Source organism: Genypterus blacodes, unplaced genomic scaffold, assembly GCF_046128005.1.
Source record: "Genypterus blacodes isolate CSIRO-AG114 ecotype Tasmania unplaced genomic scaffold, CSIRO-AGI_Gbla_v1 ptg000137l_1, whole genome shotgun sequence".
NCBI lineage: Eukaryota > Metazoa > Chordata > Actinopteri > Ophidiiformes > Ophidiidae > Genypterus > Genypterus blacodes.
In genome coordinates this window covers 95,965-120,953 of record NW_027466939.1, presented here as the reverse complement: position 1 = coordinate 120,953, position 24,989 = coordinate 95,965, and the positions used below count along the sequence as shown (strand labels likewise).

Here is a 24,989-nt window from a genome sequence, read left to right as displayed (position 1 = left end):
TTGTCTTTTTTTTCAAGCCATGGGCCCGCCTGGTACCGTTATGTCATAATAGATACATAATAGATTATGTTTCGTCTATAACCAGCTCAACATAAAGCAGCTGACGAGCCCTGTTGAATCCTGGCTGATTTTTAGGCATTATGTAATATGTATCACTTCAAATGCCGGCTGAATTTTCGAATAGTTCAAAATGACCTGTTCGTTATTTTCTACCCAGTAATATCATTGGAGGATGACAGGGGATGGAATCAAATGTAACGCTTTCACGGCTATCTTCCTTCTCTGTCTCAAAATGGAACCCCTCCTTTAAAGCACGATTAAATATTTTGTTTACATGTAGCACACGTTAGTTGTACGTTGTCATGTACACCCATGGTGTTATATGAGAAGCAAAATTATGAAACATTTGTTTTCGAAATCGGGCATCTTGCCAGACACCCCAAATCAAGCGGAGGAACTGGATTGAACTGGTTTCGATTTGCTATGCGTCAGCATCCCAAATTTTGTTTTGTGCTCACTCCAAAAACTCATTTTGTGGGCTCACTCTCGTTTTTGTATAACTTAAATGCAGGTGTGTAATATCTTATGATTTCAAAATAGAATCGGTAGCTGTATTATTGTGGCTGGAAATATAATCAAGAAGTAAATAAACCAAAGGCATAACGTAGGGAGCTGCAGAAGCTCCTGTGTGTCTCCCAGCTACACAAAGTATTTTGCCCCTCTGTCCCCTGTTGCATAACAAAGCTCTATATTGACTTGTATGGTTAATAAGTGACATATGCCTGCAATAATAAACTTTCACTGCATAAAATTCCAAACAAGAGATTTAGACTTTTTTACAAAGCCATTTTATTGCAACATTAGTACAAACATATAATTTCAGCCTATCACCAAAAAGTGCAAGAATCAAGCATTCACATTTAAACTTCCTTGTATGATAAGTTGAATAGCTGGGATCAGTCTGTTTGAAACAACACCTTCAAGCTATTCTAACACACAAAATATTCCTATACCATTTTTTGTTAGGAAAAATGGAAAAACATCTCATGGCCACAATTTCCACAATATGTCACCATTTGACTGATGTTGATCATGATAGTGTTAGAGCAGTAACTGGGTTTAACAGTCGAGTGCAGTATGCAGTACGTTACATTTTAAGAAATGTATTTGGAAAGGTGTTTTGAAGCTGGACCTCTCATTTGAGCAGACATTACTTCCTCTTCCTCTCCTACTTCCTTCACACCTCCTTTGCCTTTCCCTCAGAGATGATGTGCTCAGGAGAAGCCCTTTTGAACCATTCTGACCACGAGCCATCGTATACACACACCCCGGGGTGTCCGAGCAGATGTGCAGCCAGGGCAACATGACATGCTGTGACACCCGAGCCACAGGTAGCCCAGATGGGCTGCTCCAGGTCCACCCCTGCCTCGCTGAACAATTTGGACAGATCCTCCTGCCCCAGCTCTTTTCCAGAGGCATCCAGGAAGGTACTGAAGGGCATGTTGACTGTTCCAGGGTAATGTCCTGGCAATGTGTCTGAGGGAGAGAGAGGAGCCAGAGACATTATCATGATGGGAATAATGAGGGGAAATGAGATTTATTGAAAATTCATACATTTATGAAATGAATGCTGGAGGTCATGATGATTGGTTCAGTAAATGTGAAATGCCTCACATGTTCCCTGTGCCCAAGGGGACATCTGCAAATCCTTGTTTTGTAAAACCTGCTCACACCCAATACTTAATACTTCTGATTAATAAATTATTTATATTGTTGATCCTTTTATCAGTCAACCAATGTACGATTTCAGCAAGAAGACATCTATTCTTTTTGTTATAAAATGAAAACATGTATCTAAATCATTGATTGTATTATTTAATATTTGACCAAATATCAATCCATTGTCACAATTTGATATTCATCACTTCTAGCTATATTCGGATAGCAGGCAGATGTGGAAAAGGAGTCGTAAAGGAAAATGTCTTATACTGGCGAGAATAATAGCATTTTCTATAACTATACTTTTCAACAAATGCCTTTTAAGCGTTGGAACCTTAAAATGTCTATATGTATGTTTGGGGTTCCTGTAGGCTTATTATGTTAAAAACGTTTTATCTTAACCCAATCACTGCCACACGTTTATGAGTATTGTTATGTTTATGACAGGCAGCAGTCTGCAGAGTCACTCACCGTCTCTGGGCTCAGGCTCAAGCCCCCTGAACCGACCTGCAGACCTGGCATCCACAACCTGGACCTGCTTAGTGTTGACGTTCTCCAGGATCTCCTCGTAGCTCTTCACCCAGGACGGATTGAAAGTCGCCTTGAACTCTCTGCACTCCGGTTTGTGGTAATCAGATGTCACTGGATGACCGTCAGCTCGCCAGTTCCTCAACCCTCCCTCCAGAACCGACACCAAGTTGTGACCGAACAACCGGAACATCCACCAAAGCCTGGGTCCACTAAACGAGCCAAAGTCGCTGGTGTCATACACAACAACATGCGTGTCGTTCCCGATGCCCAGGTTGCCTACATACTGAGAGAAGCGGTCTGGAGTTGGCAGCATGTGATCGTAGGGAGAGTTCGTGTCGCAGCACTCGTCTATGTTAAAGAAAGACGAGCCCGGGATGTGCTGCTGTGCAAACTCAGCCTTCGTGTCCCGCTTCATTTTGGGGACATAGTACGAAGTGTCCAGAACGCGAAGCTTGGGACCAACTAGTTTGTTCTTGATGGCATCTGCAAGCCACTGGCCTGACACTAGAGCCCGAGTCTGCGCCGCCATGATGGTGCGCTAAGTGAGAACAACTGAGCCCCCGCGGGGAAATGACGTCTGACAGTTACATCATTTAATATCACCTTTCATAGAAGTTACCTTTTATTTGAACATTTTAAGAAAACACCACCACCAATAATAACAATAATAATAATAATTCACTAACGGATCCAGCAAAAATATCTAAAGGCGCAGTCTAGGTTGAAATGTTAGGCATGTAGGGCAAAAAGTGCAACCCTGTCAAATAAAGGTTTTTACAACTATAGACTCCAGTACATTCATTTATGTCGTTGTCAGGTTAAGGCACAAGGGGTTTGTGTTCAATTGTTTGATTGTCTTATTGAATAGTCAGAGCAGGTCCACTAAAGCACCAGCAGGCTGTGCTCTAACAACACATGTTGTCTGGGAAAGTTCACATCAGACTGAGTTTCTCAGACAAGTGAGAGCATTAAGGTGCAATCTGGTATAAAGATCAACTGATGAAACTATAACATTATTCATACATTACTGGGTCAAATAGGGATTACAGTGCAAGTTTAAAGAGCTCACAAATACCTGTGAGCCATTCACACATAGGGTGAATTAGCTCAGTATTAGAAATCTAATCAACAAAATAAGATCTGTTGAGGACAATTAGAGAGGATTCAGACCTCTTAACTTCTTCCTCATTTTCATACTCTGAAATGGTTTCATGCATTCTTCATAAGAACACAACAGAAATATATAAAGAAATATGAATGAAGAAAAGGGGCAGATTAAACTGTGTTTTTGCATTGAAGTAACTACCCTGCTGCTGCTTCCCTTGGCATCTACTTAGCACCCACATCTATGGTTAAATATCTCTGTGCTGATTATATGGCCTTTCTAATCCCAGCAAACCAGGGGATTTTATAGCTCTGAACTACATCCTCCTCATCCTCCCTGCTTGCCTTTGGCGTCAGAGACAATATGGTCAGCTGGAGCCTTGGTGAACCACTCATACCAGGAACCATCATAGATAGAGGCTCCAGGGCGGCCACACAGGTGAGCAGCCAGCACCATGTGACAGGCCGTCACACCTGAGCCACAGCTGCCACATAGAGGCTTATTCAAGTCCACTCTGGACTTTTTGAAGAACTTCTCCAGTTCCTCAGTGGACAGCATCATGCCATCTTCATCCAGAAAGTCGAGGAAAGGCATGCATTTAGAACCAGGGATATGACCTGGTAGGACACCTGTAGGAGAATAATTGGGACAATAATAATAATAATAATAAGTGGTTGAATTACATTGCTGTGCAAAGTTGTACCACAGTGATTTGCAAGCTTTAAGGATATTTCACATGATATTGAAAATCCTAACAAACTAGCTGAAGTATTTGGGTCTAGATATGGTTTCGTGTTACTGTTCCTCCACTGCACTTTGTTGACTGTCCCTTAGTGTAGGAGCGACACAGGCCTTTAATCTAGTTCGAATCTGAGATATGACACTACGTGATCTCGGGTAACATTTTACATTACACTCACTGTAGGAATAGTAAAATAGTTATAGTAATAGTAAAATAAACCTCGCCTTACCTTCTCTTGGTTCCGCTTCCCACCCACGGAATCTTTCATAGGGCCTCACATCCACCACTTCAAACTGCTGAGCTGAAATATTCACCACCGTGTCCTCAAAAGACTTGACCCAGGCGCTGTTCATGGTGGCGGTGAAGTGGGCTAGTGCAGGCTTGGTGTACGTTCCGCTCACTGGGTGTCCGTCTTTAACCCAGTTCCTAAACCCCCCGTTCAGCACCGACACACGAGGGTGACCAAACAACCGGAACATCCACCATACTCTAGTGCAGGAAAACAACCCAAAGTCACTGGCATCATAAACGACGACGTGACTTTCACTTCCAATACCCAGATTCCCCACATAATCTGCAAAGAACTGCTCAGAGGGCAGCATGTGGTCGAACTTTGAGGTTCGATCTGAGCACTCATCTATGTCGAAGAATGACGCTCCAGGGATGTGCGTTTGCGCAAATTCTTTCTTGCCGTCTCGATTCATCATCGGGAGATACCAGGACGTATCCAGAACCCGCAGTCGAGGGCCAGCAAGATTATTTTTCACCATGTTTGCAAGCCATTTCGCAGAGACGAGAGCTTGAGTTTGTATCCCCATTTCTAGTTTAGAGTGCAGCCTTCCCACGGGGGTCACACTAAAACTCGCCCAGCTGCTGTACCGCGCAAGCGCCCTTTAAGGACCTGGCGAAAAGGACAAATAAGGGTAAATAAACCTGGAGAAAAAACCTGGTGCGTTACTATTTTTGTTCCTGCAAACGAGACAATGTTCGAAATGATTCTATAGGTTGCAAAGCAAAAATAACAAAAGCAGTATTACGAGTTTCTGCCCCTGCATGTTTATAATTCCGCGTTTTGGTTGTTTATTCCGAGAAGCGCTCAATCTCCCTGACCTTGTTTAAACATTACATAAACACACATATTAATGACCACAATCCGATGAGCACCTGAACGCAACACAATTCCATCGGCAAAACTGTTAAGCGTGCAGGGCAATAAATCATACATCAGTGAAACGACGAAGTCAAACAATATGAAATTCAGGCACAATAAAAAAAACATTACTCTCTGTTGTAATTGTTGTTACGATTCATGAAATGTTAACGTTTCATTCCTTGACACTTATGACAGTTTTCAAATAATTGCAACAACTCAGAACTTCTTAAGGTTCAATGATTTATTTTGTCAGGGGTATTTAACTCAAACAATGTGATTGGATGTGTTCACCATTGGGTTATGTTCATCTGGAGCCCCTGGACATGTGATCAAGACATATGGAAATATAATAAGTGAAACCAAAACAATCTATCTAAAATGTATGCTTGCACAATTATGGCCCCTTTAGAAAATGAATGGGGAAATCTACATTATTAGCATTTTATAGAACAACTTTATAATCAACTTGAATTATAAAGCTCTGATATGGAGTTCCAGGTCAGAGCATTCATCAGAGGACTTTGGATCATTTAATTTTCATGACAAAACACAAAACAGAATCAGCAATGATTACAAGCCCAAACAGCCCAAAAAAGTTTCTCTACAGTGATACAGAGGTTCAAAGGTTGTTTTTAAGTCATTTTTGAAGATACATAATAATGATTACTTATAAATTAAACAGATATGAAGTCAATATTGTAATCTACACATTGCCATATTGATTTACTTCAGCGCATAATATTTGGTATTGGGTTTACAGCAAAAAAAAATAAAAAATCAATGTTACTATTTAAACAAACTTTTACAGAGTTAAAACAACTCTTATTTTCCTGTATTTGCATCTGTAGCCCTCTCTTGTGTTGATTTATTGTGATTTAACCCCATTATTGTTTTCCAGGCATGCTTTTGCTATTGGGGGACAGGGGAATGGGGAATAAAGTGACATGAAGCTACTCAGCCGGAAAAACAGGGCAGAAAATAATTGATTATGTTAAGAACATTATTTCTATTAAAAATGGCCCCTTTGTGATCTGCATTGGTTTAACTGCAATGTGATCAAGGCATGTACTTGGTTCCCTTCATTCTGGGTATGATTTGTATGTCTCTGACATCATCATGCTGAAGTAGCCAGCACAAGTAGCGCTCTGTCCCCATCCCCCATCCACTGGTCAGGAGTGGTTTCACCTCACGCATGTCAAGGTACCACCTGTATGACTCAACTGGAACTGCATGGTGCCTGAGGGCTTCTTGTGCCATCTCAGGAGTGGAATGGCGTTCACCCAGACCCAAAGTCTCCCCCAGTCCCAGGAGGAGGTCAGCAGCTTTGGCCTTGCTCTGCCCTGTACCTCCCACATATGCCTGGTAGAAGGGAACTCCAAGATGATCCATCTCAGTCAGCCAAACAGCACCACCAAATTTCTCTATCAAGACCCGTTCTCCCTTGCGTGTTAGCTTTCTGCCAAAGTGGGGCTGACCATCTTGTACCCACTCTACACAGTCAGCAGAGGGCATCATGGGAATTGCCTTATCTAGAGGGATTCTAGGTAGTGGGGTCTTTCCATCCAGTTTGTTGAGCATAGCAGTGACATGGGTAAGGGACCCAGTAGAGTTGAGTATTACATCAGAGTGTTTCTTCAACATAGAGTTGGTGAGATGAGCTAAGTAACCCTCTGCTATGTGGATGGCTTTGTCCATGTCGCCCAGTAGTTCACACTCCACATGGTAGAACTGGTTCAAGTGTGTGGCATCTGGATCTTCCCCTCTGAAGCTGGGAGATATGTAGTAGGTTCCAGGTAGGTTGTCTTGGAAGCGGAGGAAGTATTCTAGGACAAACTGCATTGAGTCAGCCAAGTAGATGTCCTGGCCTTGGAGGTTTATGGAAACTGGTTCTGAATCAGATCCCAGGCCCATTGGTGAGGAGATGGTGTCTGTGGTGAGAGGGGTCAGAGCATAGGAAAACTGGCACATATTGTGTAAATATTCCACTGTGCTGTGAAATAGTGTGTTTTGAATCTGGAATAGGTTGCGATACCACTGGCTCTTGATAGCAAGTGTGGAGTGAGACCGAGGGTCTACCCATGAATGAGGAGGCTTGCACTGGGTAAGTTTTGAGTGGATCTTTTTGAGGGAGTCGGGGTCAGCAGCTGTACCATCCAGCGATGACACATACCCGGGGTAGCTGTGGAAGCATTCTGCCTTCAGTTGAGAAGGCTTCGTCCCATCTGCTGAAGGTACCAGAGGGATCAGCTTAGCATGGGCATAATCAATCTCAAAGCCCTCAAAGATCAACGCAACACCTTGAGCTCTCATCCCCTCCATCAGTAGCTGGGCGACCTTATATGAGGCTAAGATCAGTGCTTTGTAGTCAGCATCCTCCAGCCTGAAGATGTCACTGGGTAATGGTTTGCGTGGCACCACAACAGTTAGTCCAGGAGTGTTTGGGTATGGTGTGAGGAATGCAACATGGTCACTGTCTTCCCACACTCTCCACTGTTGCTCCTCTCCACGTATAATACGAGAAAACAAGTTATCATGAGAAGGGTCCCCAAAAAAGTCAAAGCAAGAAGGTGCATTTGGAGTTGGCAATTTGTTCCTTATTTTGGCTTGAACCTTGGATAGTGCATCATCATCCCAGCATGGGCCACTCTTTGAGGTGCAGTAGCCAGGATCATAAGCCTGGAATTCCTCCTTTTCTGCAAGATGGGGCTCCCACTTTGACCCTAAGCCATGGAGTGGTAGCAGTCTGATTTGCGCTGGCTGATCAGTGATTGGATTGAAAACTAATGCACAGCGCTGCACTGCCAGTTTCTCACAAAGCAATTTGGATACAACCTTTGCTCCTTGCAGCAAAGCCACAAAATCAGGTATCCCAAACTGGAAAATACTGCTTGTCCCGCTCAGGGTTTTTCTTGTCAGGATGGTTGACCCCGGGGTCCAGGGGCTGGAATGCAGGTAAGCAACCAGCTCATCAGTCTCCCAGATCACATGAGAGACACTCTTCATGGGTCTGAGAACTTCCACACGTGAAATCCCACTGATCATTGAGGCCACAAACATCACACCTGCATTAGTTTCAATGATGGCATCACCTTTAATGTCTACAGCAACAATTCCTGCACAGACCCCTTTCAGGTTTTCAGTCATCACTTCTTGACATGCCTGCCTAAGGCTGTAGCCTTTGTGAAGGTAGAGACTGGCTATTTTCTGTGCAACAGTGTGCCTGAGAAAAACATCGCCATCTCCAGAACAAGCAACAGCTACCTTGTCATCAGCATAGATTCCTGCCCCAACTACTGCTGTATCCCCAACTCGTCCTTTCAGCTTCCCTACTAACCCACCTGTGGAGGATGCAGCAGCAAGTCTCTGCCAGCGATCCAAGGCCACAGCTCCAACTGTCTGAGGGTGATTGTTTGTTTTCAAATTTCCACTGCTAAGCTGTGCTATCAACTGTCTGTGACGCAGATCAGTGTAGAAATATTCAGGCTCCACAGGTTTCTCCTTCTCTTCAACACTCTGCAGAAACTCCTCAGCTCCATCTCCTACAATGAGTGAGTGTGAGCTTTTCTCCATGACACATCTGGCTGCTTTGATTGGGTTCTTCACATTTTGCACACAAGCAACAGAACCTGATGTCATTGCATTGCCATCTACAATAGATGCTTCCATTTCATTTTTTCCGTCTTTGTTGAATACTGAGCCTTTTCCTGCATTGAACAGGAAACAGTTCTCAAGAGCCTCCACTGATCTCTGAACTGCATCCAGACTTTTGCCACCTTGGTGAAGCACTTGGGATCCAAGGGTTAATGCTGTCTTTAGAGCAAACTCAACAACCCCGATCACTTTGGTGTTCAGCATCATCTCCTCACCAGCACCACCATGGATGACCAGAGTATAATCGGGGCTCATGCAAGAGGGAGAGAGAGTGGTGGCATTGCTTTTTTCTGGCCTTTCTGGGCAATTATACAAGTCTCCATTCATTTCACCTGTTTGCCCTTGTTGAAGTAAACATTCCAGGGCGCCCATTTGACATGCAATGGCATATCTAACAGCAAGGAGCATCACTAACTTCAGGTTTATCATCAGGTTTTCTTCAAGTTTCTGCAGTGTCAGAGCAAAGCTCCCTTTTCCATTGAGCACAATGCGAACTTTGTCTTTCTTCCCAAGATATGTTACAGCCAGCTGATCTTTGGCATAGACGTTCCCGACTCCACACTCGACACCCTCCATCAGATCTGTACCTGTAAGGTACACAGATGGACAACCAAAAGGATCAAGGAACTTCTTCAGTGGGTTGTTAGATGGCAAAGATCGACGTAGACCAGCTAAATGTGGACCAACTCCATGGCCACTCTTCGTGCTTTTGATGAGGCTCTTGTGTTCCAAAAAGGCAACATGGAAAACACGCAGCAGGTCAGGCGTGTATTGGATTGTGTTATCTGGTCCAATGCAGGATGATAATGCACCTACTAACTTGCGCGAATGCATGGTGAGAGAATATGTGGGGTCACAGCGGCCATGTTTGTAATGGCGCATATGGGTCGGTGTGACAAGCACATGACTGGCAGCAGATTCCCCAAGAGTCTGCCTCAAAGACAGCTGCAAAGAGAAATTGATCCAAGCATCATAAAGGCCTCTATGCCCCCGTAGAGTAGAAAAGACATCAGGATAAGAGGGCACATCAAAGGTTATAATTGGATGAGTTGTTTTAAGCGAAGGGTTTGGTTTGGGACTATTCACACCCTGCAAGGGAAATGTCAGTGAAGTTAGAGGAACACAATTGTTATTCTCTATTTCTATATCTGTGCGGTTGAACTGAACAGTTTCTGACAGATTGTACAAAAACTCTGTCACAAGTCCTGCGACCATTCCGTCTACAGCACTGTGCTCAAACACCATTCCAGCTGTGCTGTCCTTAAACACCACCAGATTCACCACCTGACAAACAACAGAAGAAAACAGTTATCACTTTCATATGTCTGTGTATATTCTATTATACTCTATAGATTCTACTAATACCTTGTCGTAGTATCTCAGACAGGGACTGTCTCCTCCTCCCAGCCTCACTGCATTCAGAATATCAGCCAGTTCAGAAGGTGCATTGCAGTCTTCCAGTGAAATGGCCACCACGGCGCTCTCCATCACCCCCAGTGACATCGCTGCAGGCCCTCCTTGCTCCAGGATCTCTTCCCTGATGGTGGCCCATTCTTTGCGCTCCAGGGCAGAGAGGCTGCAAATGGCTGAGGGATCATCCTGTCTCCCTGCAGTGGGTTGGATCATGACCTGAGACACCTGTTTGTAGATGTCAATGAATGGTCGAGCAGAAAGCGGCCCACCAGTGCTGTAACGACACAGTATGTCAACAGGGAAAACTCCTCCAGCACATGTGATGATGGCATGGAGGCTGTCTGGGTAAACCTGGAGATGACAAAGCTACAGATTAGAAATAAAGGCTAAAAAGGATGTGATTTGAGAAAAAGTTAGTATGGCTGTGGAATGAAAACTTGTATCTTTTCGTATCTTTATTAAAGAGTCCCACCAAAGAAACTCACCTTAATTTCATCTTTACTTCTGCCAGGTATTCGGCAAGCAGCAAATGCCTCAGACTGCTGTGTGTGCTCCCTTGGCACGTCCCCCTCCAGCAGTGAGGGCTCACTGTACAGTTTTGCAACTGCCCAGAGCAGAGCAGCTGCCCTTTCCACCTGGGGACATGTTTGTGCTTTTGATGGGAGCAGAACAACAGGCAGTGCTGTGGAGGCCGGCAAGGGATCGGCACAAGACAATATTCCACCTTTGAACTGCTTTGTTACCCAGTTTTCTTGACCTGCAGCACTGGATAGTAAATTCTTTTGGGCCTCTTGGAGGAGCTCCTTCTGCTGTTCCAGTGTGGATTTAAACTCACAGTACAGGTCAGGACCCAGAGTGAGCTGCAGGACACGGCTTACTTCACGCAAGGTGACCTCCAGATCGGGAATGGGGTAATCAGAAAGAGCCATCTGTCAACAAAGAATACATTACATTACATTACGATCATTTGGCAGACGCTTTTATCCAAAGCGACTTACATTACATTACCCTTCGCAGAGGGGGGAGCAATTGAGGGTTCGGTGCCTTGCTCAGGGGCACCTCGGCAGGGGCTCGAACCTGCGACCCTCCGGTTCCCAAGCGGAAGCACTACCCACTGAGCCACTGCCCCCACGGAATAGGTTTGTGTGGAGAGGGAAAATTGATCTACTAAAGATCTAAAGAAAAACATCTTAAGAATGAAAGATAAAAACATAACATTTAATTGATATGACCTGGAATGCAGAAAGTTTGATTTTCACTTTTATAAAATTGGTGGTTATGTTTTTGCAAATAAACTCTAAGTATTGTCAGTGAACAGATGCATCACAGTGCAAATACAGTCACACAGGACTTTGCCATTTGAAAGGCAACAACAAAACTGACACAAAAAAGACAGTCAGACTCGGTTAACCCTCAGATTTTGTGCACTTTGAGCAGAAAAGGCATATTAAAATTAATTGAAAAGTGTGTATGTATGTGAGGGTCTTCATACACACACACACACATGTCAAAGAGGAAAAATTCAGTCATGTTCATCCCCATGGTTGACTATTGGTATAGTAGTAACAGAGATAGACCCAGAAACATTTAGCTGTTTCAGTTATGATGCACAAATCAGTTTTTCTCTATTTGAAATGTTCGGTGAATAAATGACACACAGGCCATGCAGGATATCATAGCAAATAGCATCTTAACACAGCACAATTTACTGTAAGCATCTCATCTCCTTTTACATTGTTCTCATGTGAAATCCAGCCTCTCTCACATAAGCAGAACCAGGAAGTCAATGATATAATTCATTTTTACTACGAGGATTAAGGGCGTATGAGTCTAACAGTGCTCTCTTTGTGTTACGCATGAATGGAATGCATCAGGAGTTTACTCTGGTGGACTAATTGAGCTACACTGACTGTACTTTTGTAAAATGTAAGTAAAATGAAATATGTGCATTTTTCAAAGTAAAATCATATTCACAGCTTTAAAATACAGATTTTACACAGAAAATTAATCAAACATCAATCCATTAAATCTTCTTCCTATTTTTACGAGTGAGATATTACTTAAAGAGCTACTTCCTCAATAATGCCTTGGTATTACAATTTACAGTTATTAACATTTTTGCTCTCTACCTAATTTCTCTGATCTGGCCAACTGGTGGGACACGAACCTTTACAACAAAAAGGCTATTTGTGCAAATTTGGAGCCAGAACATTCAGTTAAGCAATCCAATATCCTCTCTGTTCTCGGAAAGCCATTTTGTCAGGATTCCTCTGAGAGTGATGAGAGCCTACTTGACTGTCAAATCAAATCAGATTTATTTGAGTTTTTGGTGGTCAGCTTCTCATGTTGGACTGTTTACTGTTGGACCTTATAGCGGGCAGAGGGACTAGATATGCCAGGAACAACAAAGCATGGCTCTCCAATATACAGCAATATATACAGCACAGTGCAGTACACCATGTCTTCACTGAGTATTACTCATAAATATTGTTATTTTATCGTTTTGTTTTGTAAAGTAATTTACTGTTCAGTTGTTTTGTTAAATTAGCTAAAAACTATATTATGCATATCAACTATTTTGAGAAATATTGAATTTGTGTTTAAAATGTTATGTTCAAAATTATATAAAACAGATGCAGATAAAAAATAGAATAAAAACATAAAAGTTGTTTAAACTCACCTCTTCTCCGGTGATGTAATGGCTGGTCTTGCTTCCTCTTCAGCATAGATGATTGACAAATCATCGTTGTACCCCCGACAAGCAAAAGCAGACTTTATAAAGGGTCAGATCCCTCCCTCCTGCGCCTTATTTTTTACAGAAGTTGTAGGTTATAGTGAAACTGTACTTGGAAATCAAACCACTTCTTGTAAATGAGCAATAAGGTTGTATCATTGCTGTCCAGTCAGCAGGGGATGTTCATACATCGGCAGTTCTAATTTTTCTAATTTTCTAATTTTTATTTACTAAGTTTTATTAACGGTAAATATTAACACACATGACATACAATATCAAAATGCAGAGGCACACCATGACACACACACCATCAGCATTTAGTTGTATCATTTTATTGATTAATCAATTTTGGCATTGATACAGATCTGAATGAGGAATTCTGTAAAAAATACTTTGGAATATTGATGTACTACAGAGGTCAGACCAGTTCATTCCAATTCTAATCAGTCCAATTTAATGTGTAAATATTTCAATGGAATGCAACTAGAAAACATGTGTATAATGTTTTTAAAGCAGGTTACTCTAAAATAAGAACATTCTGTGAAAACTTCACTTCCATGACGTTAGATATGAATCTGTAACACGGCGGGTGAGACACATCCAAGAATACAAGGTGAGTGTTCCAGCATTCATCATGTCGTCACCAGTCAATCGCAAAACAGAAGAGAGCAGACTTTTGAGGACAGAGCTTTAACAAACCAGGGCCTAAAATTGTATGTTGTTGTTCAGTGTGCACAGGAAAGCTGTAGCAAAAAAGTATTTAGCCTGTTTTCTCTAGAAATATCCATAAGGCTGAAGTACAGAAACTCAGAAGTTTTCTGTTTGACCTTTTGGCTGCCCTCGGCATTTTCCAGCACATCATCCCAGCACGTACGTTCTACCCCTTCCCTTTTTTCACTCTCAGAATGACACACTGGAGACACCCAGCTGTGTTTTGTCATGTGAAATACACAAGGTCATTTATCGGTGAACTTCTCTCCAGAACAAAAGAAGCAGAGAAAACTGTAATTCTTGTTGTCTCTTTATTCTATTTATTATCAGCTGGGTGTTATGCTTTTAAGTACATACATGTACTCTTGGAAATGGGAAGAGGGAAGTTTCTGGTTAGTCAGATGGTTTGGTTACTGGCTCCCGCCCACATTTGCACCCATGTCAAGGATGTCATTTTCTGGACAGATATGTTAAGTATATTAGAAATATACTGTACATATAAACATATATGTACATATATATACTGTATACATATATGTATATATGTACATAGCATAACATGCATAACATGCGCTCAAAGTAGTGTGGGCCAATGATGTCATTAACAACTGTGACATCATTCATGCTAATGTCATCATTCATGTCACCAATCTCTCCTGTGTCTGTCTCTGTGTGTGTGTGTTTGCGTGCGTGCGTGCGTGCGTGTCTGTCTGTCTGTCTGTCTGTCTGTCTGTCTGTCTGTCTGTCTGTCTGTCTGTGTGTGTTTGTGGTGCTTTGGATAAATGAAATACATCAATATGTAAGACTGAATAGACAGACATGATCCACTGATGGAGAGAGAAACACAGAGAGTGATATATAGAGATAGAGAGACAGTTAGAGAGCGAGAGACAGACAGACAGACAGACAGACAGACACACACACACACACAGACACACACACACACGAGAGAGAAAATTGAATTGCTTAATTGGAGTCACTTGCTCCTGAGTAAAGGAAAACTGCTTTTTGTTGTACTGGCAGTTCGTCCATCACAGCAACTGGCCAGACCGGAGAGAACTCCACACACTCAGGTAAGCTTTTTATTTACATCTACATTATGTGAGTCCGTACTGTCGGGGCCTCTTTGATGACGGACAGTATGATATATGTGTTTTGTAGTTTATAAAGTAAATGTGAGAAGTAAAGTAAACAAGATAAATATATGGGGGAAGCATTTGTTTTTAAATGTCACTTAATGAAAATTTAAATAAAACCCGATTAAGCATTCATCGTCATATCTCATGTTGAACTAAAGGTGACTGTGTGACCTCATTTGTGAAATGCGTCCATTTAGAGAGCCTCCTGTTACATGCAGGTTAGAATCTACTGTCACAAATTAGAAGAGATAAGAATATACGACTCGAGTAATTAAAGTAGAAATTAGTTGTTTTCATAAACATTTTCAATACTTCACTACAAGCTGGAGAGATAAATGAGATTTCAGAGGGAATAATGAGTAAAGTTGTAAACCTGTAGTTAAGTAATGACAGTTGAAAATATCTTATTAATTAAAACAAAATTGCCGTTATGTCTTCATGTTGAATGGTTTGACAAAATGATTAGAAGTTTTTTCAATGTCAGTTTAAAGTCTTTAAGATGTTTAAGACAGATGTTCATTCAGTTATCTGAGAATTTGACATTTGTCTCCATATTCTTCTTTTTTCCCCTTCTTTCCTCGTGCTTATATTCTCTATTGGAATCACAGGATAAGGATCACTGCCAAACCGGAATTCTGCCTCAGAAAGAACGCAGACAGGCAGCATTGTAGCAAATCAGGAGAAATCTAATTTCCCATGACAACCAGCTATGCAAAATGCCATTTTCTGTATTTTTTGGGGGGTTATCTTAATTGACCGTTAACTTATTTCACATGCCAGAGGAGGAGCAACATCTCACATAGAAGTACAGTATATGGATGCATTCCAGTTATGTTGACCAGTTAAAACACAAAGAGGCTTGTGTTTGTCTCTAAAACACAAATTAGATCACTGACTGACTGACTGACTGACTCACTAATGTGAGAAAGGATGGAGATCATGTGAAGAAAATGTTTAACATGATGAGAAGGAGCATATTCTGTATTATAAGATATTAAGATTACAAAATGCAGAGTTACTACACATAAACTGAAAGAGATAAACCCTTTCAGGTGAAGATTCTGGTTACACATTGAGTATAATGAATATAGAGGCTTGTTTCCTTTCATTACGTCTCTGTATCCTACCTTGTTGGTTGGAAATATCATTGCATATTTAATAATCAAATCTTTATTCAGTCATTATTCAGGACAATATTGCAGTGATGGGGTGCTTGGACTCTGGTATATTTAGCTTTTCATACAATAGTATGCTACTAGTAGTAGGCTACTGTAAGGAGCAAGGAAGATATGTGAGGAGAGGAAATGAGGAAGCAAAAGTATGGCAGTAAGATTAGACCATGACAGAGCCCTTACTGTCAGTGTCTGTCAGAAATGCTTGTGACCATAAGCATTTAGGCCTTCAGTGCCCTTCTAGACTTCATCAGGTCTTCCCCACTCTAGACATTTCACTGCATCAAGCATGTTCTTTAGGCTTTAACAACTTTAAAGGAAACATTACAAGGAAATAAAAACCCCTGCTATAACCTGCCACGCTCACATCAACCAAAACCTCTGTTTGCTTTTCTTATCCTGTATGATATCAATGACTGGAAAACCATTCCCGTGCCAAATCACCATTCAGTGCATTGCTTGGTGAAGAGAAGCTGCTCTGACATTTACATTTGTATTTTTATAAGCACATCAAAACTACTGTATATTTTATGATGTAATCACTGTGATGTGTTTAAAATTGGGTTAAACTGATGTTGATATACTTCATGAAACAGACAAAGGTGGATCTGAACTCTCATCAGATATGGTGCTTATGCTCCATTTGACAGCAGTGTTGTTTGTTCAGAGTTTGGACTCAAGTGCTGTTTATTTGATCACGCATGCCTTTTGTAAAGCAGCCAAATGACAGTATTGATTATATCCAAGGCACATAATGTGCTTTACAATGCACCACTAAAACCTCTCTGTCCCTCTCTCTCCCTCTTCTTTTATTGATAGGATGACCCTTCTTGACTACCCTATTCCCGATCTGGAGGTCACTTTGCGAGAAGTAAGCCGTGTCCTACAGCTCACCTTGACGCCTGACCTTTACCCTGAGTTCAAAATCACACTTGAACAGCAGAAGGAGCTCCTCCAAGAGGCCCAACAAACAATAGCAACCATTGCTGCAGGCAGAGAGAACTGGGTGACAGAGCAGTTCAAGAGAGCGTTGCTGTCCTGTGCCGATCCCTTGCCCACCTCCACAGCACTGCCTGTTGTTCTGCTCCCGTCAGAAGCACAAACATGTCCCCAGGTAGAAAGGGCAGCTGCTCTGCTCTGGGCAGTGGCAAAACTGTACAGTGAGCCCTCACTGCTGGAGGGGGACGTGCCAATGGAGCACACACAGCAGTCAGAGGTATTTGCTGCTAGCCGAATACCTGGCAGAATTAAAGATGAAATTAAGGTGAGTGTCTTTGGTGGGACTCTTTAATAAAGATACGAAAAGATACAAGTTTTCATGCGACAGCCATTCTATCTTTTTCTCAAATCTCCCATCACATCCTTTATAGCCCTAAATGCATATTATGTAATATCTAATCTGTAGCTTTGTCATCTCCAGGTTTACCCAGACAGCCTCCATGCCATCATCACATGTGCTGGAGGAGTTTTCCCTGTTGACATACTGTGTCGTTTCAGCACTGGTGGGCCGCTTTCTGCTCGACCATTCATTGACATCTACAAACAGGTGTCTCAGGTCATGATCCAACCCACTGCAGGGAAACAGGATGATCCCTCAGCCATTTGCAGCCTCTCTGCCCTGGAGCGCAAAGAATGGGCCACCATCAGGGAAGAGATCCTGGAGCAAGGAGGGCCTGCAGCGATGTCACTGGGGGTGATGGAGAGCGCCGTGGTGGCCATTTCACTGGAAGACTGCAATGCACCTTCTGAACTGGCTGATATTCTGAATGCAGTGAGGCTGGGAGGAGGAGACAGTCCCTGTCTGAGATACTACGACAAGGTATTAGTAGAATCTATAGAGTATAATAGAATATACACAGACATATGAAAGTGATAACTGTTTTCTTCTGTTGTTTGTCAGGTGGTGAATCTGGTGGTGTTTAAGGACAGCACAGCTGGAATGGTGTTTGAGCACAGTGCTGTAGACGGAATGGTCGCAGGACTTGTGACAGAGTTTTTGTACAATCTGTCAGAAACTGTTCAGTTCAACCGCACAGATATAGAAATAGAGAATAACAATTGTGTTCCTCTAACTTCACTGACATTTCCCTTGCAGGGTGTGAATAGTCCCAAACCAAACCCTTCGCTTAAAACAACTCATCCAATTATAACCTTTGATGTGCCCTCTTATCCTGATGTCTTTTCTACTCTACGGGGGCATAGAGGCCTTTATGATGCTTGGATCAATTTCTCTTTGCAGCTGTCTTTGAGGCAGACTCTTGGGGAATCTGCTGCCAGTCATGTGCTTGTCACACCGACCCATATGCGCCATTACAAACATGGCCGCTGTGACCCCACATATTCTCTCACCATGCATTCGCGCAAGTTAGTAGGTGCATTATCATCCTGCATTGGACCAGATAACACAATCCAATACACGCCTGACCTGCTGCGTGTTTTCCATGTTGCCTTTTTGGAACACAAGAGCCTCATCAAAAGCACGAAGAGTGGCCATGGAGTTGGTCCACATTTAGCTGGTCTACGTCGATCTTTGCCATCTAACAACCCACTGAAGAAGTTCCTTGATCCTTTTGGTTGTCCATCTGTGTACCTTACAGGTACAGATCTGATGGAGGGTGTCGAGTGTGGAGTCGGGAACGTCTATGCCAAAGATCAGCTGGCTGTAACATATCTTGGGAAGAAAGACAAAGTTCGCATTGTGCTCAATGGAAAAGGGAGCTTTGCTCTGACACTGCAGAAACTTGAAGAAAACCTGATGATAAACCTGAAGTTAGTGATGCTCCTTGCTGTTAGATATGCCATTGCATGTCAAATGGGCGCCCTGGAATGTTTACTTCAACAAGGGCAAACAGGTGAAATGAATGGAGACTTGTATAATTGCCCAGAAAGGCCAGAAAAAAGCAATGCCACCACTCTCTCTCCCTCTTGCATGAGCCCCGATTATACTCTGGTCATCCATGGTGGTGCTGGTGAGGAGATGATGCTGAACACCAAAGTGATCGGGGTTGTTGAGTTTGCTCTAAAGACAGCATTAACCCTTGGATCCCAAGTGCTTCACCAAGGTGGCAAAAGTCTGGATGCAGTTCAGAGATCAGTGGAGGCTCTTGAGAACTGTTTCCTGTTCAATGCAGGAAAAGGCTCAGTATTCAACAAAGACGGAAAAAATGAAATGGAAGCATCTATTGTAGATGGCAATGCAATGACATCAGGTTCTGTTGCTTGTGTGCAAAATGTGAAGAACCCAATCAAAGCAGCCAGATGTGTCATGGAGAAAAGCTCACACTCACTCATTGTAGGAGATGGAGCTGAGGAGTTTCTGCAGAGTGTTGAAGAGAAGGAGAAACCTGTGGAGCCTGAATATTTCTACACTGATCTGCGTCACAGACAGTTGATAGCACAGCTTAGCAGTGGAAATTTGAAAACAAACAATCACCCTCAGACAGTTGGAGCTGTGGCCTTGGATCGCTGGCAGAGACTTGCTGCTGCATCCTCCACAGGTGGGTTAGTAGGGAAGCTGAAAGGACGAGTTGGGGATACAGCAGTAGTTGGGGCAGGAATCTATGCTGATGACAAGGTAGCTGTTGCTTGTTCTGGAGATGGCGATGTTTTTCTCAGGCACACTGTTGCACAGAAAATAGCCAGTCTCTACCTTCACAAAGGCTACAGCCTTAGGCAGGCATGTCAAGAAGTGATGACTGAAAACCTGAAAGGGGTCTGTGCAGGAATTGTTGCTGTAGACATTAAAGGTGATGCCATCATTGAAACTAATGCAGGTGTGATGTTTGTGGCCTCAATGATCAGTGGGATTTCACGTGTGGAAGTTCTCAGACCCATGAAGAGTGTCTCTCATGTGATCTGGGAGACTGATGAGCTGGTTGCTTACCTGCATTCCAGCCCCTGGACCCCGGGGTCAACCATCCTGACAAGAAAAACCCTGAGCGGGACAAGCAGTATTTTCCAGTTTGGGATACCTGATTTTGTGGCTTTGCTGCAAGGAGCAAAGGTTGTATCCAAATTGCTTTGTGAGAAACTGGCAGTGCAGCGCTGTGCATTAGTTTTCAATCCAATCACTGATCAGCCAGCGCAAATCAGACTGCTACCACTCCATGGCTTAGGGTCAAAGTGGGAGCCCCATCTTGCAGAAAAGGAGGAATTCCAGGCTTATGATCCTGGCTACTGCACCTCAAAGAGTGGCCCATGCTGGGATGATGATGCACTATCCAAGGTTCAAGCCAAAATAAGGAACAAATTGCCAACTCCAAATGCACCTTCTTGCTTTGACTTTTTTGGGGACCCTTCTCATGAAAACTTGTTTTCTCGTATTATACGTGGAGAGGAGCAACAGTGGAGAGTGTGGGAAGACAGTGACCATGTTGCATTCCTCACACCATACCCAAACACTCCTGGACTAACTGTTGTGGTGCCACGCAAACCATTACCCAGTGACATCTTCAGGCTGGAGGATGCTGACTACAAAGCACTGATCTTAGCCTCATATAAGGTCGCCCAGCTACTGATGGAGGGGATGAGAGCTCAAGGTGTTGCGTTGATCTTTGAGGGCTTTGAGATTGATTATGCCCATGCTAAGCTGATCCCTCTGGTACCTTCAGCAGATGGGACGAAGCCTTCTCAACTGAAGGCAGAATGCTTCCACAGCTACCCCGGGTATGTGTCATCGCTGGATGGTACAGCTGCTGACCCCGACTCCCTCAAAAAGATCCACTCAAAACTTACCCAGTGCAAGCCTCCTCATTCATGGGTAGACCCTCGGTCTCACTCCACACTTGCTATCAAGAGCCAGTGGTATCGCAACCTATTCCAGATTCAAAACACACTATTTCACAGCACAGTGGAATATTTACACAATATGTGCCAGTTTTCCTATGCTCTGACCCCTCTCACCACAGACACCATCTCCTCACCAATGGGCCTGGGATCTGATTCAGAACCAGTTTCCATAAACCTCCAAGGCCAGGACATCTACTTGGCTGACTCAATGCAGTTTGTCCTAGAATACTTCCTCCGCTTCCAAGACAACCTACCTGGAACCTACTACATATCTCCCAGCTTCAGAGGGGAAGATCCAGATGCCACACACTTGAACCAGTTCTACCATGTGGAGTGTGAACTACTGGGCGACATGGACAAAGCCATCCACATAGCAGAGGGTTACTTAGCTCATCTCACCAACTCTATGTTGAAGAAACACTCTGATGTAATACTCAACTCTACTGGGTCCCTTACCCATGTCACTGCTATGCTCAACAAACTGGATGGAAAGACCCCACTACCTAGAATCCCTCTAGATAAGGCAATTCCCATGATGCCCTCTGCTGACTGTGTAGAGTGGGTACAAGATGGTCAGCCCCACTTTGGCAGAAAGCTAACACGCAAGGGAGAACGGGTCTTGATAGAGAAATTTGGTGGTGCTGTTTGGCTGACTGAGATGGATCATCTTGGAGTTCCCTTCTACCAGGCATATGTGGGAGGTACAGGGCAGAGCAAGGCCAAAGCTGCTGACCTCCTCCTGGGACTGGGGGAGACTTTGGGTCTGGGTGAACGCCATTCCACTCCTGAGATGGCACAAGAAGCCCTCAGGCACCATGCAGTTCCAGTTGAGTCATACAGGTGGTACCTTGACATGCGTGAGGTGAAACCACTCCTGACCAGTGGATGGGGGATGGGGACAGAGCGCTACTTGTGCTGGCTACTTCAGCATGATGATGTCAGAGACATACAAATCATACCCAGAATGAAGGGAACCAAGTACATGCCTTGATCACATTGCAGTTCTATTTTCAGGCCCTGGGATAACATCATATTTAGCCGTAATGGGGCCAAAATGGAATATAAAGTATGGATTATAATATATATAGTCTTTGGGAGTTTCATTGAATTTGACGTTTTAAAAGTCATTACCAATTTTCTGCTTTGCCTGCCTTTAGCCAGGAAAAAGTGTGCACTAATTTAACCATGTACCTTTACCCTACAACTAAAATGCTCCCAAAATTGTGATTTTTATTTTGTCCAGCTCAAACCTCAGGTGTAATCCCAAAAGAAAATATATAGTTGGGGTTGAAGAAATATGCCTCCAAACATGTAATGCCCCTCCCATAACGTTTTATATGCAGCTCTACCTAAAGATATACAATATTGTTCATAATAATTAATAATTGATGAATTGTAAAGTTGTTTTCTCCACCAATGTTTAATGTTTTGACACAATGATGTTTCATCTCTGGTACATCTATCCAAACAAGGTAAATACCACACAAATCGATTGCATTATACAAATGAACATCAGATTCATTATTAATATCAACATGTCCTTACTGTATGAACTGTCACCTGAAATATGTGACTCTTTTTGTGCATGAATTTTTATATATTGATTTGAATTCCTGTGCTTGTAATCTCTTTTAACCTTTTCGCTGCAAAACAATGTTCTGTGGGATGCAAACTATATTTACATGTTGACATTATAAAGCTTGTACTTTCTAAAACATTTTTGAGCATCTTCTTGTTATTTTCTGATTTACTGAATGAGAAAATCCACCTTAATTTTCCAGTGCTTCTGATATGTAATCACAGTGGCACTGGAATGTGCTTTCTTGTTTAAAGTCATGGGACAAGCCTCATTACTCTTAAGTCCCTGACTTTTGTACTTATCATGGCATGATCTAAATGTAATTCAGTGATTCAGAGTTAGAGCCTCACTCCACATAAAACAGAATATTTAATAGTGTCACCTATCAATCTGAAACTTACTGAAGTTTCACACAAACAAACAAGGAGGAGAATACATAAATACAGGATCATGAGAACATTTAACAACACGAGGTCTGATAGCTGCTAATGTCAACTCCTTATAACACACTAACACATGGATAGACTCAGGTGGAGAGTGTGACTTCTTAATCTACTTTTTGTAAAATAGATGTTATTGACTAAATCCAATCATCTCTGAGATTGCAGTGTACAACATGTCCACAGATGGCCCATTTATCATTCTTCTGACCAAATACATCTTGTGACAAACATTTAACATTTTACCTCTTGGTTAACCTAATAGGAGACATAAGGTATGAATGTGTTCGGTCTTTAACTGTTTTTATTTAAAGACAGTGAGGGACTCAGCGGTTGAATGGAGAATGGTAACTCATTCCACCACCTTGGGCAAGAGTTGTGGCACCTGCTGCTGTTGGTTGGCTGAGCCCAGTGGACCTGAGGGAGCCTAAACCTGAATGAGGGAAGCGGTGTGATTTAGACACTTCCCCCCTCCACTCTGAGAGAGATAAGAGCCAAACCAGCAATGTTTTATTTGGCATTTGTGGTTGTATTGCGGGTAAACGAGCTGATCCATGTTGATTCATGACAGTTATTACTAGGATTTCTTTTAAATTCCAAACACCATGCAGCAAAGTAGTACTCATCGTAAGTAATCTTGAAAATTATTATATATTATTCAAATGGTTGTTATTAGAACTAAACAAAGCAAAACGCAAAGCTAATATGCTGACTTGTTGACTTGCACGTATTAGTATAATATTAATAATATTACATGTTACAATATTACATTTTCTCTATTTGAATATGAACTATAAGAAAAACGAATCTTATAGTATTTGCTTCCAGGAGTGACGAATGACAATTTACAAACGTACGCAACCTATTATAAACCGGATGTAGTATGATATAGCGGTATGTTTGTTTCCGGTTTGTCATTCTCCTACCTGACCCCGGCGTGATGATAATGTTCCTCCAGTCTAAAGACAAATCTTTGGGCTAATTTCTGAACCGTAAGTCATTTTGTGTGTCCATACGTGTTGTGTAGTTGTGTTTTTTCTCCCCGCTCTCTCACGAGTTTGCGCTGTATGAAGAAGAACGTAAGGTCAGTGTTTGCAGAGCTAGCAGCCTGTTAGCATGACAGGCTAACAAGCTCGTCTGAGTGACTTTCCATTGAGCCAGCCATTTTCTCAAGACTCTTCACCTTTTCGTGGCTTCTCGTGTCAACACTCACCGTTTTACACTGAATACGGAGGTAGTTTGTATTATTAGCGGTCGCGTTTGCATGAGTGGTGTGATTTGCATGCTCGCTCAGCAGCTGTACCGGCCACAAGACAAGCATTAAACCTTTTCATTAAATGTCAAACTGTTATGATTGAAGTGAAGGAGTTAATCGACTACAAAGTGTATTCAGATATGTCCAACAGATCAGTTTGCTGTTGATTTCTGTCTGTAAAGCAGAATAAGAGGGTTGTTCCTCCTGTCTGGACTTCAGTGTGTAACATGGAAACTATTTCTTCTATCTTTCTTTCTCTCTACGGTTTATTAACTTTCTGAGTGGAAACCTGTGCTCCCTCCCTCCTCACATACTTACTCCTGCCGTCCCCTGTCCAGGTCTCCAGGGTGTCCCCCCTCTCCATGTGTGGTCCCTGATGGGCGGCTGGTCTCGCAGTGCGGTGCTGGACCTGTACAGAGCACTGCTCCGTGCAGGGCGTCACCTTCAGTACACCGACCGTACTTACTACCGCCGCGCCGTGGCCCGGGAGTTTCGCCGCTGCAAGGCCCTGACGGTGGCCGAAGATAAGGAGGACGCGCTGAAGAGGGGCCAGTTCTTCCTCAGCAGCAGATTGGGAGGGCTTATGTAGAGGTGGAGGGGAGGTTAAAGGTCATCTGGTGCTGGACTTAAAGACCGGTATCTCTTAAGGTGAGGTTAGAGAAAAGGATCTGTAGCAATCAGACAGGCAGTGAAAGAGGATATCTAAGAATAAGAGGCAGCAGTCAAGTTAAACCTTCTGTCCAAGTCTCTCTCTAACTTTCAATCTGTCCCATTATAGACTGAGCTTGGTGCCAGTACAGCTCGTCTCCACCTGAGAGCGACCTGAAACCTGATATCTGTGTGTGTCTGCGTCTCAC

At 42.9% G+C, this 24,989-nt stretch overlaps 5 protein-coding genes across 5 annotated transcripts; 2 read left to right on the top strand and 3 right to left on the bottom strand.

Annotated features, from left to right (window-relative positions):
- Window positions 1-825: 825 nt before the first annotated feature.
- LOC143011590 (3-mercaptopyruvate sulfurtransferase-like) lies at window positions 826-2,788 on the bottom strand. Its single transcript, XM_076164508.1, has 2 exons — window positions 2,191-2,788; window positions 826-1,536 (listed from the first exon to the last, which is right to left on the bottom strand). Exons 1-2 carry the CDS (start codon window positions 2,777-2,779, stop codon window positions 1,238-1,240), a joined length of 888 nt encoding a protein of 295 aa, XP_076020623.1. The 5' UTR covers window positions 2,780-2,788; the 3' UTR covers window positions 826-1,237.
- A 54-nt stretch (window positions 2,789-2,842) lies between these two features.
- LOC143011589 (3-mercaptopyruvate sulfurtransferase-like) lies at window positions 2,843-4,945 on the bottom strand. Its single transcript, XM_076164507.1, has 2 exons — window positions 4,327-4,945; window positions 2,843-3,984 (listed from the first exon to the last, which is right to left on the bottom strand). The coding sequence occupies exons 1-2, from the start codon at window positions 4,913-4,915 to the stop codon at window positions 3,683-3,685; spliced, it is 891 nt and encodes a 296-aa protein (XP_076020622.1). The 5' UTR covers window positions 4,916-4,945; the 3' UTR covers window positions 2,843-3,682.
- Window positions 4,946-5,666: 721 nt separating this feature from the next.
- On the bottom strand, window positions 5,667-13,097 carry LOC143011588 (uncharacterized). Its single transcript, XM_076164506.1, has 4 exons — window positions 12,995-13,097; window positions 10,800-11,243; window positions 10,267-10,665; window positions 5,667-10,185 (listed from the first exon to the last, which is right to left on the bottom strand). The coding sequence occupies exons 2-4, from the start codon at window positions 11,241-11,243 to the stop codon at window positions 6,307-6,309; spliced, it is 4,722 nt and encodes a 1,573-aa protein (XP_076020621.1). The 5' UTR covers window positions 12,995-13,097; the 3' UTR covers window positions 5,667-6,306.
- A 4,069-nt stretch (window positions 13,098-17,166) lies between these two features.
- On the top strand, window positions 17,167-22,526 carry LOC143011668 (uncharacterized). The gene is made up of 3 exons (XM_076164633.1): window positions 17,167-17,334; window positions 17,491-17,889; window positions 17,971-22,526. Exons 1-3 carry the CDS (start codon window positions 17,263-17,265, stop codon window positions 21,847-21,849), a joined length of 4,350 nt encoding a protein of 1,449 aa, XP_076020748.1. The 5' UTR covers window positions 17,167-17,262; the 3' UTR covers window positions 21,850-22,526.
- A 1,255-nt stretch (window positions 22,527-23,781) lies between these two features.
- Window positions 23,782-24,721, top strand: LOC143011609 (mitochondrial ribosome and complex I assembly factor AltMIEF1-like). The gene is made up of 2 exons (XM_076164529.1): window positions 23,782-23,869; window positions 24,471-24,721. Exon 2 carries the CDS (start codon window positions 24,509-24,511, stop codon window positions 24,719-24,721), a length of 213 nt encoding a protein of 70 aa, XP_076020644.1. The 5' UTR covers window positions 23,782-23,869; window positions 24,471-24,508.
- The last annotated feature ends 268 nt before the right edge of the window (window positions 24,722-24,989 follow it).